Genomic DNA, 16,613 nt, shown 5'->3' with positions numbered 1-16,613 from the left:
TCCTGGTCCCCAGGATGATGACCCTTTTACAATATGTAGAGAACGGCATGCTGTGCTGAGTAACCAAAGAGGCAGACTTAAATAATTTCATTTATTTGCTGCCATGGTTAGCTGAAAAAGGACATAAAGTCTCTAAGGAAAAATCACAATTATCTCTAGAAACTCTTCATTACCTAAGTCATAATCTACGTGCTGAAGGAATCCAGTCATCTCCCCCTAGAAAATTAGTCTGGTCAAAGAATTTCTTAGGTTACAACTCAGTGACATCTTAGTAGATGTCTAGGCTTGGCTGGTTATGACAGACTGTGGGTTGCTAATGTTTCTCTATTGGCTTCCTAACTTTGCAAACTCAGCAAATTTCAGTCCCTGAATCCCTTTGTTGGGACATAAATATGAGCAGGTTTTTATGAGACTAAAACAAGTACTGCAAGCACCATCTACCTTAGGGCTACATAACTATTGAAATACTCTGCTTCATTTGTGCAGGAAAGAGATAACCAGGCCCTGTGAAGGTTCACAGAAGAATAATAAACAAAGCCCTGTTGTTTATTATAGCATACTGCTCGAATCAGTTGCTTGTGCGTGTCTCTGCTGTCTTAAGGCTATAGCTCAGATGCAAAGTTAGTAGATACCTCAGCATATTTAACCCTAGGAAATGGCTTTCATTTATAAACACTGCACGCTCTCCAAAGTCTTCTTAACTCTGAATCGACTCAACGCTTCTGTGCAAGCTAACTAACCTTCTATGAGAGACTTCTGCTTATATTACATAATCTACAGCTTAAACACTGTAAAATCTTTAATGCTCCTACATTACTATCTCTGCCTGTTGAAAACAAGCCCCATCGCTCAGGTAATCACGTCTCATTTTGTGACTCTGTAACCTAATTTATGAGACATCCCCTTGCTAATCCTGATCTAATCTGCTTTGTTGATTGGTCATACTGTAGACACACAGTAGGCAGTTTCCAGGCTGGTTATGCTATTACTGCCCAATATGAACTACTTGAAAGGAGAAACCTCTTGCAATCTGAAACAGGTGATCAAGAAGAGACCCATGCCCTTACAAAAAATGCCAATTTTTAGAAGGACAATCTCTTAATATTAATACTGACAGGTGATATGCCCTGGAGGTTGTCCACAATTTAGTATGTTATGGAAATAAAAGGGTTTTCTCACATCCTCTGGCACCCCAATCAAAAGTGGACAAGTAAATGATCTTCTTACTGCTCTTCTCTTACCTTGTGAAATTGCTATCATCAAAATTGAGGCTCACACTAAAATGACTGAATCTGATTATCAGGAAAATCCCCTGCCTGACTTTCACACAAAGACAGTGGTGACAGAATCTATACAGATTGTGGCACATGTGGATGAATTCCTTTCTGCTTCCTTGGGACATAAGTCCTTGTTGACAGACTGCACCACCTTGATTCCTTTGTAACATGGCAACACTACTCATAAATCAGATAAATTAAGATGGACAAACAATTGTAAATTAAATGAACAATCAGAGCTTTGGGAAACCCAAATGGCCGCTTGGTTCTACCCTACTCCCTGGCATACCCATTTTTTAGTTTTTTACATTCCTTCACCCCACATGGTGCATTTAAGATGACTATAATTAGGCATAAACATTGGTGGGGAGACCTCTATAAAACTGCAACAGCAGATTACCCAAAATTTCTGAACTGTCAGTTGTTTAACCCTGGAATAACTATTTTCTTTCCCAAAATGCTTCAGACCTCCTCCCACTGGACGCTTTGAGCACCTGCCACTGGAGTTTATTCAACAGCCACTTGGTTTGGCTTACCAATATGCTCTTGTTATTATGCATATGTTTTTCAGGATGAGTTGAACCCTTCCTTGCCACAAAGTTGATGCCCCCACAGTGGCAAAGAAGTCCTTGGAAAATATGTTTCCCAATTGGAGTATACCTTCCATAGTCTCCAGTGACTGAGGCACCCACTTCACTGGGCAAGTCAGATGAGTCCTAACAAAAACCTTGCAAACTTCTTGGAATTATCAAGGACACTAGCATCCTCAATCATCAGGCAAGGGTGAAAGAATTCATGGGATCCTGAAAGTTAAAATCTTTAAACTTGCTGAAATGACTGGACTTCCTTGGCCTAAGATATTGTCTTTGATCTTCCTGATTGGTCACAGTACTCTCTTTGAGAAATATAAGCTCACTCCACATGAGACAGTCACTGGCAGACCAACGTCTATTGGAAAATAACTTTCTGCTGACCCACTGATGTCTCATGCTAGTATGACCAGCTACTGCAACTCTTTAATGTCTTATGCTAAAGCCTATCAGTAACAGGTTAAAATACCATTCCTGATCCCAGTTCCAAGCATTCTGTTGAACAAACCCTGGAATTTGGTGACTGGGTATTCTGGACACATCATCAGAGGAAGACAGCTCTCAAGTCCTGTTGGAAGGGTACTTACCAAGTGCTCATGACCTTGACACTGAGTGAAATTAGAAGGCATTAAGCCTGAGTCACATGTCTCACACTTAATGAAGGCTCCACTTGACATCTGGTCCTGTACAAATGCTGGAGTCCTCTAAATCAACTTGACAAGGAAGAGAAATAGCTGACATTGAGGTAGACTGATTCCATCCAAGAAATCAGATCAACAGTTCATAATTTTATTAAACATGAAGCCCGTTCTGCCATTATTTCCATCCTTTACTCTCCCAACGCCCTGGAAAAATTACACACTCATGGGTATCTCTCATGCCATTGCGAAGAAGAGTAATTTTCAGATCTTGGATATTTCATCAAAGATTCCAATCTACCCATGATGGGGATAGCCCCAGTGTTCCCTGTGATCAATTTCTCTTCCATTCCCAATGTCACTGGAAAAATGATTCACCCTCCTTAAAAGTCACTTACCGAGTTCAACTTTAATGACTTGAACATAAAGAGCCTCGATGTAACCTTTCTCCAGTTATAACTGTATTTGTCCAATTAGACATAATTACATATATAAATCTGAGTACATATGCACCCTCACATTCTTGTGATTATCTAGATCTGATCTGTCTCCACATTAAGAGGTCTCAACAGCAGGATCCATCTTTGCAAGGTATATAGAACAACTCTTTGTTTCAGGCTAGCTCATTTCCCTTCCATATACTGAAAATCTAACTGACCCTTGACTTGAAATGGTAACTGCACCAATCCCTGCAAATGGATTCAACAACAATTACCAGGAATGGTGTGTGCCCTGACAGGCTTTGCTTTTGTCTGTGTTCATTATCTTTCTCATTGGACTTATGAATGCCTAGGTGGCTGATGCATTGGTGGGCAATGCTTCTTAGATTATCTAACTCTGCCATTAACTTGCCACAAAAAAAGGAGACAATTTATGGGTCCATTCCCTTGGATCTACATCATCAGCTGAGACTGGACATATCAGAAGGAGTTCATGACCCAGGATTGACTTCCTTTGCCCAGGCCATACTTCCGGGGTGAGGGGAAAATGTAAATGAGAATATGAGCAGAAACCTCTTCTTAACTCTTGAGAATACACAGAATCTGATGCTCAAACAGTAGATGCTCAACAGAGACCCTTAGACTTTCTGGCCAAAGTTGCTCTTGATGGTAGATTGATTATTACTGATTATAATAACATAATCAATAATATATTGACTGTCTTTGAAGTGAGCAAGGAGGTTTCTGTGGCCAACACCTCCTGCTGCACCTGGATTAACACACCTGGGGAAGTTGAAGCTCAGAAATAAGATCACTGAGTGAGCTACATGCACAGAGGTGACTTTATCAGCAGGGTCTTTCCTTAACTTATTTGATTTTGAATGGTTTGAGCTGGGGACGGTGTCTTCAACATGAACTGTAGACAGTGCAAATTATCCTGCTTATAATAATCTCCCTAGTGTGTTGTATTCTCTCAAAAGTGTTAAATGCATGTTTGTAGCTACAAAACAGCAAGCATATGATCTCCCTAAGCCTGGAACATCAGAAAAGGAACAAAGAGAATGACCAACTTAAAGATTTGGGGCCTGAAGCCATGAGCTGTGACTATAAGAGGGATTAAACAAACATATCGTGACCTGTGGATATTAACCAAAGGATCAATAAAAGCTGTGAGTGGTAGCTGAGAGAGGTTCTAATACCTTTAATTTTGATCATATCGCTCAGTTAATCTAAGAGGCTACACAAAACTGAGAAATTGTTAAGAAGGAGACAGCAGGCCCCAAATGGAGTTACCTGTGCCAAGCTCCACATTAACAAACCAGAACTTAATACCTAATTGTAACTTCAACCTCCCTTGGAATGTAAACTGTACCAGGCAAACTGGAATTATGTGGTCAACACGAGTGAGGTAATCTTTCCCATAGACTCCTTAGATTCCCCTAAAAATGGTGACCTTACAGCAATGCTTTCTTTAGAAATAATTCCCTTTTTTCACCCCCTCCTTGCCTTTAAAACCGTTTCCTTTTCTGTAGCCCATTGGAGCTCCCTTCTGTTTGCTAGGTGGGATGCTCCCAGATTCACGAATCATTGAATAAAGCCTCTTTGATCATTCAATTTACTCAGTTTAATTTTTGTTCCTTATTAAGCTAAAGAGTCAAAGGGTTTCTAAGACGCTTAAGTTTACAAGACAGCTCACTAGCAAGCTAATTACTGCTGTCTAAAGAGAATACCTATTAATTGTGTCAGGGTGGCCCTGAGTTAATATATCAAGAGGGGCTTCGAGATGGAGGCTGCCAGCCTTTGCTAGAGTCTCTAAATGACAAAATCATCACTCAAAAACTTTGTGCTCTCTCCCAAGTGGCAGGCAATCGAGTAAGACCTGGGCCTCCTTCTGTAAGATGAGGAGACAGATTACAGTTTTTCCTTCACTGCTGGAAGAGTTGAGGATTGTAAATATGCCCGTAGACTCCCAATAAACTTTCATTGGAAAATGGGACTCTGGATTTTGGTAAGATTTTCTCAGCCTCCTATCCTGACTGACAGATGAAAATTTGTTTTAACACGGGCTATTAAGACAGAGTTGTCAAACTTGCCAACAAAGAGAATATCACTTACATAACAAAATGTTTGTACATCACAAGTTAGTGGCACTCGATCTTAATCTTTACTCAACCTCTGGGTGCAAGTGAAAGGGGAATCTGTCTTACCAACACTTATCTACCTGCAACTCCCCCTGATTGAGATAAAGCCCTCTGGCACTTATGGGATAAGGAAGCACAAACAAATAATAGAACAATTACCGTTACCTTCTGATGTGAGAATAACAAGATGATATTGAATTTTTAAGAGCGTCTAGTCACGTCCCCTCAAAATTTATGTATTGAAATTCATTACCCAAGATGAGGTACTAGGCATTGGAATGTGGGAGGTGATTACGTCATGAGGACAGATCCCTAATAAATAGGATTGGTGCCCTTTAAAAGAGGACCGAGAGAGCGCCTTTACCTCCTTCCACTTTTTAAAGCTACAAGAAGTCTGCAACCCAGAAAAGTGCCCTCACCTGATCAAACTGGCACCTTGAGCCCAGACTTCTAGCCTCCAGAACTGGGAGATATAAATTGTTGTTTATTAGGCACCCAATTAGTAGAATTTTGTTACAAACGCCCAAACAGACAGAGATAGGCTCTGACTACCTCAGCAAGTTATCTTCCTTTTGATAATGTGGCAATACACAAAGGCTCTTGGTTGTATGGCTCAGACACTCTCCTATCCTCACTATCAAGAAATACATTTGAAGAAATGCCAAGAAATGCCAAGTGTGCAATATTTTTTTTTAAGATTTTATTTGTCTCCTTTTTCTCCCCAAAGCCCCCCAGTACATAGTTGTATATTCTTCGTTGTGGGTCCTTCTAGTTGTGGCATGTGGGATGCTGCCTCAGCGTGGTTTAAGGAGCAGTGCCATGTCCGCGCCCAGGATTTGAACCAACAAAACACTGGGCAACCTGCAGTGGAGTGCGCGAACTTAACCACTTGGCCACGGGGCCAGCCCCAAAGTGTACAATATTTTACCCCATTGCAGACCAATAAGTTAGTCTGCCAGTTTCATGAATGGGAGGACAGGTTAGGAGACTCCTGGAATTTAAACAAGACATTGTTCATCGTTGCCCAAAAGACATCAACAGCTTTGTGTTCACCTCTCTATTGCACCCACAAGGTCAAAGGGGGCCACGCAAAGAGATCAAGGAAGATTCTGCACACAAACTAGGCTGGTGTCACATCTGGAGAACACTAAGGTTAACAAACCTCAAGCTTTTAATGTTGGTTATAAGTACAAATGCCCAACCTTTGCTTCTGAGGAAGGCATTATCTTTATTATATTTGTCAGCTAATTAATCTGTCCTTTCCCCTGTGACAGACACAATTGCCATCTTCGAAAGCAGTTATTCAAAAACCCTTGCAAGGTAGTCCAGAACAGTATCTGACACAAGATGTGAAAGAAATTTGAGACCCCTAAGGAAAATGGTCTCCTTTCTCTTTCAATCTTGAGAATAATTAATTTATTGAGTGAAAAGATCCATTGAAGATTTTTGGTACCAAGACTGACCTTGGTTGTGTGGTGCTGTGGGGTTGTTAAATACTGAAGGAGGCAGGAGAAGACATAGATTTGCCAGGACACTTCACAGGAGAGACACATCCAAAGGTGAGGTGATATTATCCTAGGTGAGCAATGAGAGGGGAGAGCAAATGTAAGGAAAGAATAATAATATATATTCTGAATCCAATGAAATTTGCTAGCTTAGAAAAATATATAATTTGATATTCTGCACGCTCAACAAGTCCATTCTGAATGGCTTGCCAATCTAAACTTTAGAGCTCTATAAAGCATGAAAAAAGAATACCTCAGCAGTCTTAGAATAGGAAAATATTTCTTAAACACGATGACAAAGTTTACCTACAAAGGAGGAAATATCGAGTTATATTAAAATTAAGACTTTCTCTTCATCAAGACATACACACACAAAGACAGAAATAAAGAAAGCATGAATGATCTACAATTAAGGAAACATGTGCAGCTCATAATGAGAACCACAACAAATTAATGAGAAAACAACAACATGATAGAAAAAACCTACAAAATAAACTAACACATAGTTCAAACAGAGGTGGCCCAATGGACGAGAAATAAGTGAAAATATGCTCAACTTACATAATAATCAAGAAAATGCAAATTAATTCACTGTTTGGTACTATCACACATCCACTGGAAGCCTAAAAAAGAAAAGAGAAAAAAGAATAAAAGTCTTGGGGCTGGCCCTGTGGTCGAGTGTTTAAGTTTGTACACTGTGCTTCGGCAGCCCAGGGTTTCACCAGTTCAGATCCTAGGTGCAGACCTAGCACGATTCATCAAGCCAGGCTGAGGTGGCGTCCCACATAGCAGAGCCAGAAGGGCCTACAAGTAGAATATACAACTATGTACTGAGGGGCTTTGGGGAGAAGAAAAGAGAAGAGAAAAAATAATAAAAGTCTTGAAAAGGATGTGGACAAACCAAGAGTCTCTTACACGGTTGGTGGGTGGGGAGATTGGTATAAACGTCTCCCAAACCTCTTTGGCACTATCAGCTAAAGCTAAAGAGGCGTAAACATTAAAACCACACATCTATGGACAGCTTATCTTTGACAAAGGAGCTGAGGGCATACAATGGAGAAAAGAAAGTCTTTTCAACAAATGGTGCTGGGAAAACTAGAAAGCCACGTGTAAAAGAATGAAAATTGACCATTCTTTTTCACCGTTCACCAAAATAAACTCAAAATGGATTAAAGACCTAAAGGTGAGACCTGAAACCATAAGGCTTCTGGAAGAAAACGTAGGCAGTACACTCTTTGACATCAGTATTAAAAGGATCTTTTCGGACACCATACCTTCTCAGAGAAGGGAAACAATAGAAAGAATAAACAAATGGGACTTCATCAGATTAAAGAGCTTCTTCAAGGCAAATGAAAACAGGATTGAAACAAAAAAACAACCCACTAACTGGGAAAAAATATTTGCAAGTCATATATCTGACAAAGGCTTAATATCCATAATATATAAAGAACTCTCGCAACTCAATCACAAAACATCAAACAACCCAATCAAAAAATGGGCTGGAGACATGAACAGACATTTCTCCAAAGAAGATATACTGATGGCCAATAGGCACATGAAAAGATGCTCATCATCGCTGATCATCAGGGAAATGCAAATCAAAACTACACTAAGATATCACCTTACACCCGTTAGAATGACAAAAATATCTAAAACTAATAGTAACAAATGTTGGAGAGGTTGTGGAGAAAAAGGAACCCTCATCCACTGCTGGTGGGAATGCAAACTAGTGCAGCCACTATGGAAAACAGTATGGAGATTCCTCAAAAAACTAAAAATAGAACTACCATACGATCCAGCCATCCCACTACTGGGTATTTATCCAAAGAGCCTGAAGTCAGCAATCCCAAAAGTCCTGTGCACCCCAATGTTTATTGCAGCACTGTTTACAATAGCCAAGACATGGAAGCAACCTAAGTGTCCAGCAACAGACGAATGGATAAAGAAGATGTGGTACATATATACAATGGAATACTACTCAGCTGCAAAACAGAACAAAATCATTCCATTTGCAATAACATGGATGGACCTTGAGAGAATTATGTTAAGTGAAATAAACCAGCGAGAGAAAGATAATCTGTGTATGACTCCACTCATATGAGGTATTTAAAACTATGGACCAAGAACAGTTTAGTGGATACCAGGGGAAAGGTGGGGTGGGGGGTGGGCACAAAGGGTGAAGTGGTGCACCTACAACATGACTGACAAACATTAAGTACAATTGAAATTTCACAAGATTGTAACCTATCAATAACTCAATAAAAAAAAAAGAGGCATAAACATGACACCCAATAATTCCACTATTCCATAAATAGCCAAGAGAAATTGGCACATGTCATCAAAACATGTCTTAAATAGTCCCAAACTGAAAACAACCCATGAGCCTATTAACAGTGGAATGATTCTTTTCTATTCAAACACTAGAGTCCTATACTGCAATGCAAATGAATGATTACCAGGAACATGCAGTAATACATTCACAAACAATATAAGGGATAACAAAAAATAAAAATAAAAAGAGTAAAGGCTCTATTTATTTTTCCATATAGATTGCAAAAGAGGCTAATGTGACCTGTGCTGTTACATGCCAGAGCAGTGGCTCCCCTGATGAGCAGTGACTCCCCTGAAGAGCAGTGACTGGAAGGGACCATGATGGACTTCTAGGGGTCTGTTAGACGAAATTCCCTTGGTTGAACTAGGTACTGAGAACAGAAATGTGAACTGCCCTTGAGCTATGCACTTATGAACTGTGGTTGTGTCTTTAAATTTGGGAAATATATATCACCAATCAGAAAGGTGGGATATGGTGAGTACATTAGTGTTGTACAGCCCTTATATTGTAAAGGTAGGGTTTAGAGTCTTAAATAGAGTGACACTGTGATTAACTTTTAAATTTATATTGACATTTCTAGGCAAAAATTAACATATAATGAGCATACAACTTTAAAAGAAAAGGGATCAATCATAATGAAGAATTATAATGTAGACATATTTATAAATGAATACAGCAGAAGTTAGATAAAATAAGAAAATAAACTCTACTGACACTGAAATGTATACATCATTATATCATTATACTATATTATTATAATATATTACATTATAAAATTATATTATATAAAATTAAATGGACCAATTATATGTTTTAAACTCAAACATTTTTCACTATGTTCATTGGATTTCTTAAGAGATATGGCCAAATAATAAAATTAAAGTAGGAAAGTGAAAAATTCATTCTATGGAATTTTAACAATTGAACTAGCATAGCAATATACCATCAAGTAACATACAAGTTAAGATTTGTCTTTATTGTAATTAGTACTATATTAATTCTTTTCTTGATGTACAAATTTCCAATGTATTGAATGATTGATAACAAAGATAGTTGACTTTATATGTATATGAATATATACATATATATTCAAAATTCACACACAGATACAAATACACACAGAAATTACACTCAGACATATACATTTATCATCACAATTGTACTTATGTGTGTGTCCACATGTGTTTTTTTCTAGTATTTAACGATACGATTTGTGCGAAATATTGAAGTAGCTTGTGTGAGCTAAAAGAATGATTTCCATTTGTCATACAAGAACCAATATACATCATTTAGTTCAAAATACCTTTGTAATTTAAGCTACTGAATTTTCAGTACTTTGCATCAGCTTCAGAATGTAAATACAGAGAAACCTATTTAAAAACCTCTCCTGAAATTAAGGAAATACTCACTTTCCTCCTTGAAAATCAAGGAGTCACAAACTCCACATAAATAGAATGGACTCATGTCTTTCCCTTCAAAATACCTCTCCCTACCATGCTCCAAATTTAATGGCCATCTATTTAGTCATTTTAGAGACTGGAGTGTGCACCTCCAAACCTCTTCATTGCCAACATGCCCAAATCGTCTTCCCCAAAGAGAAAACGCTGCCTTCTACAGAACCCAATTCCATGCAATTCGTGTCTTTAAAATTGTCCCACTCACATCACGTGATTTGAAAATCAGCTAAAATCTAATTTTGTGCTATCATTTGCCCCTCTATAGATTAAGCTGGCCATTTCTACCTGAAAATGTTAAATGTTTAAACATGCTTACCTCCAACCACAACATCATCTTTCAAATAAATGACTCCTGCTTCCTGAAGGATGTAATGTACAAAACTCATTTCACTCCAAAAAACTTTACTCATTGGCTAAACTTCCTCTCCAGCACCCTTGTCTTCAGTTTCAGTTATGACCAGCAACATGCTATTTTATTTTATTTTATTTTTTTTTTTGAGCCATATTACTAGTGTAATTAAACATTAGAACAATCTTGGAACAGGCAAGCAAAATATTCCAAAGGCCGAATCATGGCTGCACAGCTAACTTGTTTCCACCGTGACGTGTATTGTACACTGTGAGACACCACAGATACCTTATGCGGATGGTTCAGTAGCAGAATGGCACTTGGTTTGCTCTTAATAGAAACAACATAAATGCAACTGACAATTTAGAGACAGACAATGGCCTTATTTGCATGCTGAGAAATCTGGTTGTGTCCCTCTGGTCCACACACCGGTCCCTGTGCAATCTGCCGATGAGTCAACAAACAGCGCAGGATTCATCTCAGTGGCATCTAGGGCCCTTGGTCTAACCAAAATCAATTCTCGGTCGATACTGCAATACCATGGGGTATGACTGATATAAAGGGCCATCCTGAGAGCAGACTTGCGAAGCTGAGCAGTTCAGACACCGAAAGTTTTCGCCTCTTAGTCGCCACCTCGTCATGTAGATGAATTCCATAGTATGATCCTTCCCCATAATTTCACCATTGCACAGCACATCCAACTCATAAGAACTTGGAAGTTTTAGTTTTAAACTTAGAAATTTTTTAATAGTTCCCACAGTTACACGTGTAGAACACCGAATGAATTTCTTCATTAAACCCTTTACTACATTGTCCCCTGATTGTCCATTATTTCGTAAACAATCTAGACATATAGCAATTTGTGGGTCACTTCTGTGATAGTCTTTATCATCTTGATTTTCATCACCTTCTTCATCAACTTTAGGTCTGTCAACTTTTGAAGTATCATCTTGTCCATTTTCTCGAGGCTTATTTTTCTTCCAAAATTCAGATTCACGCTCAAGTTCTTGTTCTCGTAGTCCAGGGACCAGTTTAAATATGATTTCCTCTAACGTATTGTCCAACCTCAACATTTCTAATGGATTGGTCTCATGAACCTGGTTGCCACACCTTGGACAATCATTGCTATCTTCAAAGTGCTGGACAATACAAGTCTTACAGAAGGTATGGAGGCATTCGGTCACTGTAGTTGGCTTGATCAGATACCCTTTACAGATATAGCAGGTGATGTAAGGATTGAAATCTTTTACCAAGTGTTTCCTTTGGGTAGCCATTCGTGGTCAGCTATAACTGGCTTTAGTAGTACAGGCAAAGAGGGGTATTAAGTAGATGAAAGACTGATGCCAGGAGCTGGTGTGGAGTTCCCAACTGGATGTCCTGAGGCATGAGAACTGACATCCAGATTTATCATGAGATCACTGGTCATCACTCCTTTTGGTGGTTCTGCTTTTCCATATCCCGCGGCCGCGGCCGCCGCCGCTCCTCGCCCGCCAGCGCGCCGGCCTCAGAGGGAAGGAAAGTGAAAGAGAAACAGCGCCCGCCGCGGCCTGGCCGGTCCCCCCATGCTATTTTATTTTTAAGCATCTTTTCTAAAAATGTTGTGCCTAGTTCATCTCTGGGGAATTTGCTGTAATAGATTGAAGTTACACAGTCAAAGCATCCTCCAAAATGTCCAGATGATTTAGAACTCAGTGTTCATTGTTGCATGAATTCTGCAGTCCTCTACTGCAAGTATTAGCAGCACATCAATCACTTGAGTTTTATCCATGATAAATATGTGATATTACATTTCAATTACTATTCCAAACTATTATTTATTTTGAAGAAGAAATTCAGCATGTCTTGTTTACATTCTGTGGTCAGCGAGACATAACTGTACTTAGGACTCTGAGGAGGATGAGTGAGCTATCTAATGAACATTGTAGAAATACAGACAATTTTCATGTTTCTCATTAGATTAGGGGATTTTGTATTTTTTAAAAATTATTACTTTTTTATGTGAGGAAGATAGGTCCTGAGCCAACATCTATTGCCAATCCTCCTCTTTTTGCTTGAGGAAGATTGGCCCTGAGCAAACATCTGTGGCTACCTTCCTCTATTTCATCTGTGGGATCCTGCCACAGTTTGGCTTGACAAGTGACGCTTGGCCCACAACCAGGATCTGAATTTGCAAATCCCAGGCCACTGAAGCGAAGTGTGCTAAATTAACCACTAGACAAGTGGGCCAGCCTGAAGGATTTTGTATTTTTTGTCCAGGCAAACCACACCCTGGATACCCTGGATTCACGGCTCATGAGCAGAAAGGGACTGAGACTTGGGAAACACAGAGTGCTTGCTGAAGTGACCGCCAAGAGGAACGAGCTGGGATTATTAACAAGAGCCAATAGTGCATAAAAAATGGAGGAAACGGTGTTAAAAAGGACAAAGGTGCTTACCAGGACAAGGATGGTTTTGGTAGCTCTGGACTCAGGGGAGCTTCTGAGGCAGACATTGGCCTTATGAAGATGTTTCACCCTCTGCTTGTGCTTGTACAGGATGAAAACGATGGAGCCACTGGCCAAGAACATAAGTCCAAAACAGAAAATATCAGGGAATGACAGCAATGCTGCATATAAGTTGACTCTGGTTTTGTCAGGACGAACAGTAGAACAGTATCCTAAATTTTTTCTATTTGTGGTGTTTTTGTGGCTCCCACGGATAGTCATAAACATAGGAAAAATGATATTTATCAGCATGTGCAGCACCCAGCACAGGGTAATTGAAGGGACAATGCACTTCAGAGCTTCCCCTTTAATCTCTGCCCACCTGGAGTTCCTGGGGCTGATGATGATGGCCTGGATGACACTCAAGAGGCTGGTGGTGCCAATGGACACACCCCTGCCCACTGCGCAAACATAGGGCAAAAATCTGCATTCCAAATCAGGATGACCAGGATCCACTCCAAAAGATGACAATGTATAGCGGATTCCACTAGATAACAGGACCAATAAGTTGGCTACAATCAGGTTCTTGATAATCAAATCTGTGGATCTTAACCTACACTCAGTGAAATGAAGGAAAAGATAATGGCAAAGAAGAAAGAAATTCCCCACAATTCCGAATGTAGTCTGTAATAAGAGAATCGTCCCTATTGCCAAATCCCTGGCGGCCATCCTCTCAGTTCTCAATGCCTCATGTTTGTCTTCTGAGCCAGAGGATCCTGCAGAGGAATAGGAGGTGTGGGCCACAGGAATCATGTCAACTGAAATACAATTTTCTCCACTTACCAACAAATCCTACGTAGAAATAATTACTTAAAGTTTTTTCTGTCCTTCAGAGGACTCCAAGAATTGAAAGTAGAATCATGAATGAACACTTGCAATGTAAGAAATACTGCCATGAAGGTCACAGATGCAGTAACTTCTTTATTCCTCACAAATTCATGAGGCAGCCACTGTTACATTCCTTATAAAGATGAGGACAACAAAGGGACAGAGAGGTGAAGTGTTTCATCTAAATTAACACACTGGTTGAGAACACAGTGGGGATTTTAACCTGGCAATAAAGTGGTGCATTTAATCCATAATACACTAAATTAATAGTTTTGTTCTTCAAATAAGCCAGATCTAAATTCAGTTTTGCTTTTCGATCTTGTCATTTCAACTTAGATTGGTGATATTTTATCTATATTTGGTAATGATGAGATTTCACTTATGTATGAAGACATTTGAGAGGCAGATATAGACTTTGACTAAAGCTTTACAGATCTTAATAAAATGTAGATGCCCTAGTTGCAGGATAAAACTGCACGATCCAGTCCCAGTACAAGTTGAGTTTAACAGATGCAAGAATTCCTCAACATTAGGATGGAAAAGAAAGATTCATTTGCATTGATTTCAGGAACAAAAGGACAATGCTCTGAGTCACAGGAAGTATGAGATAGAAACACTGATGCCTGATAAACAGTGTATGGTAGAAACAAATTATTACTAATTTCAAATCATATACATGTCATTTATTTATACCTATGTTAGATGAAATTATTAGCAGGAATGAAAGATTTGTGAAAAAGATTAAAGTACAAGGTACACAGGCAACATGCAATGATGTGATGCCAAGGAAAAGAGCATGCATTGTGTAAATTATATACATTTTTGGGTCTCTTAATATATACTATTATAATATTTAAAAGCATCAGAAGTATCAAAAGAAGCATTTGAGCCTAAAAATATTTTCTGAACTTATTGCTATATTTTTTTAAAGTGCTGCTTACTCACTTTAAGTGGGAAAAGTCTGTCTATAATCGATAGAGACATTACCATGAAATCTGTTAAGCGCTTCATACACTCAGAGTTAGAGAAGACATTTCTTCTCCAGCAACTGCTGCTAGACACACTGTTACTGCACACGATCAACTGATCCTTGTATGTTCATCATACTCTTTATTACAACAATTCAGGTACCCTCAGTGTACCTCTAGAAACCTGAAGATTATGTCTATGATTCTGTAAGTAAGCTGAACAGCAGCTTGACACCTGAACTACAGTCCTTAAGCACATCAATATCAAATTTTATATGACTTGGATTAAACCATAATAACCACTGTCACTACCTTTGAGACATGCTGGATTGCTGGAAGATCTAGGAACACATCTCTCTTGATATCTCTCTCAGTTTATCCTCAAGATTTATTCCGTCTTCATACCTGGCTTTGGCACTTGACCAGGTACATGAAAGAACATTTGCCTTGTCCATTACATTCACTTACCCAGATTCCTGATACAACTCCTTCTCTTACAGGTTCTAACTCTCAGATGAATAAATCTAAAACTCACCCATTTTTCCCTGCTGCTGGCATGGTGGGGTTAGCATGAAGGTCAAAGCAGTCAGTACACGTTGACAGAATTAGCTAGACCCTGATATATGAGTTTCTGATTCTGTGACCTCGGCTCCCCTCAGAACCGCAATTATCATTTCACTTGTAGCATCATTGGCAGTAACAGGCTTGGGAGCTGAGAATATTTTTTCAAAACTTTCTTCCCAGGTGCTAACTACCATGAACAACTACAAGTTTCTAGCTAACATCCCCTAAGAGACTATTGGTGTGTGTGTGGGAGGCACGGACATACTTTTCCGTGAACCCTGGAGGCAGACAGTGTCTCACATGGAGCAGGGCAGGAAATACTTAGGTCTCACATTTGATCGACTGGCAGTGGGTATGTGTATCTCAGTGGATGTTCTATTTCCCCCAGATGTTCTAGCTAAAGTGAGCTATTTTCTAACTTCACACAGCTAAGTTGCATCATCAGTTATGTTCAAAGAAATGTGTTTTAAAAAGGATGCAAGAAGAGGGACATGATACCAATAATTTACATTAGATGTCATTGCACTCATTTGCACACCTCAATGTCAATGAATGTGTAAACAGTAAGGAAACTCTACCAATACTGACCCTTACTTGTGATAGGAAGCAGAATCATACAAATATCCATAAAATAGTGAGAGAAGTTTTTAAAACAGTCCCTCAGATAGAAAGCACCAGAATCAGATGCCTTAACGGGGAGATTCCACCATGCTTGTAAGTATCAGATAAGCCAATGCTACTTCCTTAATTCAAGACCATCAAATTGTCAACACACTCCTCTATCCTTATTTTTTTTTTTACAATATTTTCAGGAAGAAGCTATGTTTTTAAATTTAAGAAATATATTTTTGGTTGGTCAGAACAAAATACAGTTATAAATTGCAAGTTGAATTTAATTCTGTAGGTTTTCCTACAAACAAATCAACTCTGATGCAAGTTCAAAAGGGATCTATTATCCCCCCTTGTCAAGTCACTTGGCAGAGCCATAAAGCTGGACAATCCATCTTACATACACTCATCTACACACAGAAGCAAAAACAC

The 16,613-nt window shown here is 39.2% G+C and overlaps 2 protein-coding genes across 2 annotated transcripts; both read right to left on the bottom strand.

Annotated features, from left to right (window-relative positions):
* Positions 1-11,085: 11,085 nt before the first annotated feature.
* On the bottom strand, positions 11,086-12,146 carry LOC100062658 (polycomb group RING finger protein 5). The gene has a single exon (XM_005596484.4). The coding sequence runs from the start codon at positions 12,001-12,003 to the stop codon at positions 11,233-11,235; it is 771 nt and encodes a 256-aa protein (XP_005596541.1). The 5' UTR covers positions 12,004-12,146; the 3' UTR covers positions 11,086-11,232.
* Positions 12,147-12,881: 735 nt separating this feature from the next.
* Positions 12,882-13,974, bottom strand: EQUCABV1R927 (vomeronasal 1 receptor equCabV1R927). Its single transcript, XM_070224911.1, has one exon. The coding sequence runs from the start codon at positions 13,963-13,965 to the stop codon at positions 12,934-12,936; it is 1,032 nt and encodes a 343-aa protein (XP_070081012.1). The 5' UTR covers positions 13,966-13,974; the 3' UTR covers positions 12,882-12,933.
* Between the last annotated feature and the right edge of the window lie 2,639 nt (positions 13,975-16,613).

Source organism: Equus caballus, chromosome 10, assembly GCF_041296265.1.
Source record: "Equus caballus isolate H_3958 breed thoroughbred chromosome 10, TB-T2T, whole genome shotgun sequence".
Taxonomy (NCBI): Eukaryota; Metazoa; Chordata; class Mammalia; order Perissodactyla; family Equidae; genus Equus; species Equus caballus.
Note: the sequence above shows the minus strand (reverse complement) of the source record. Positions and strands in the feature narration are given on the sequence as shown.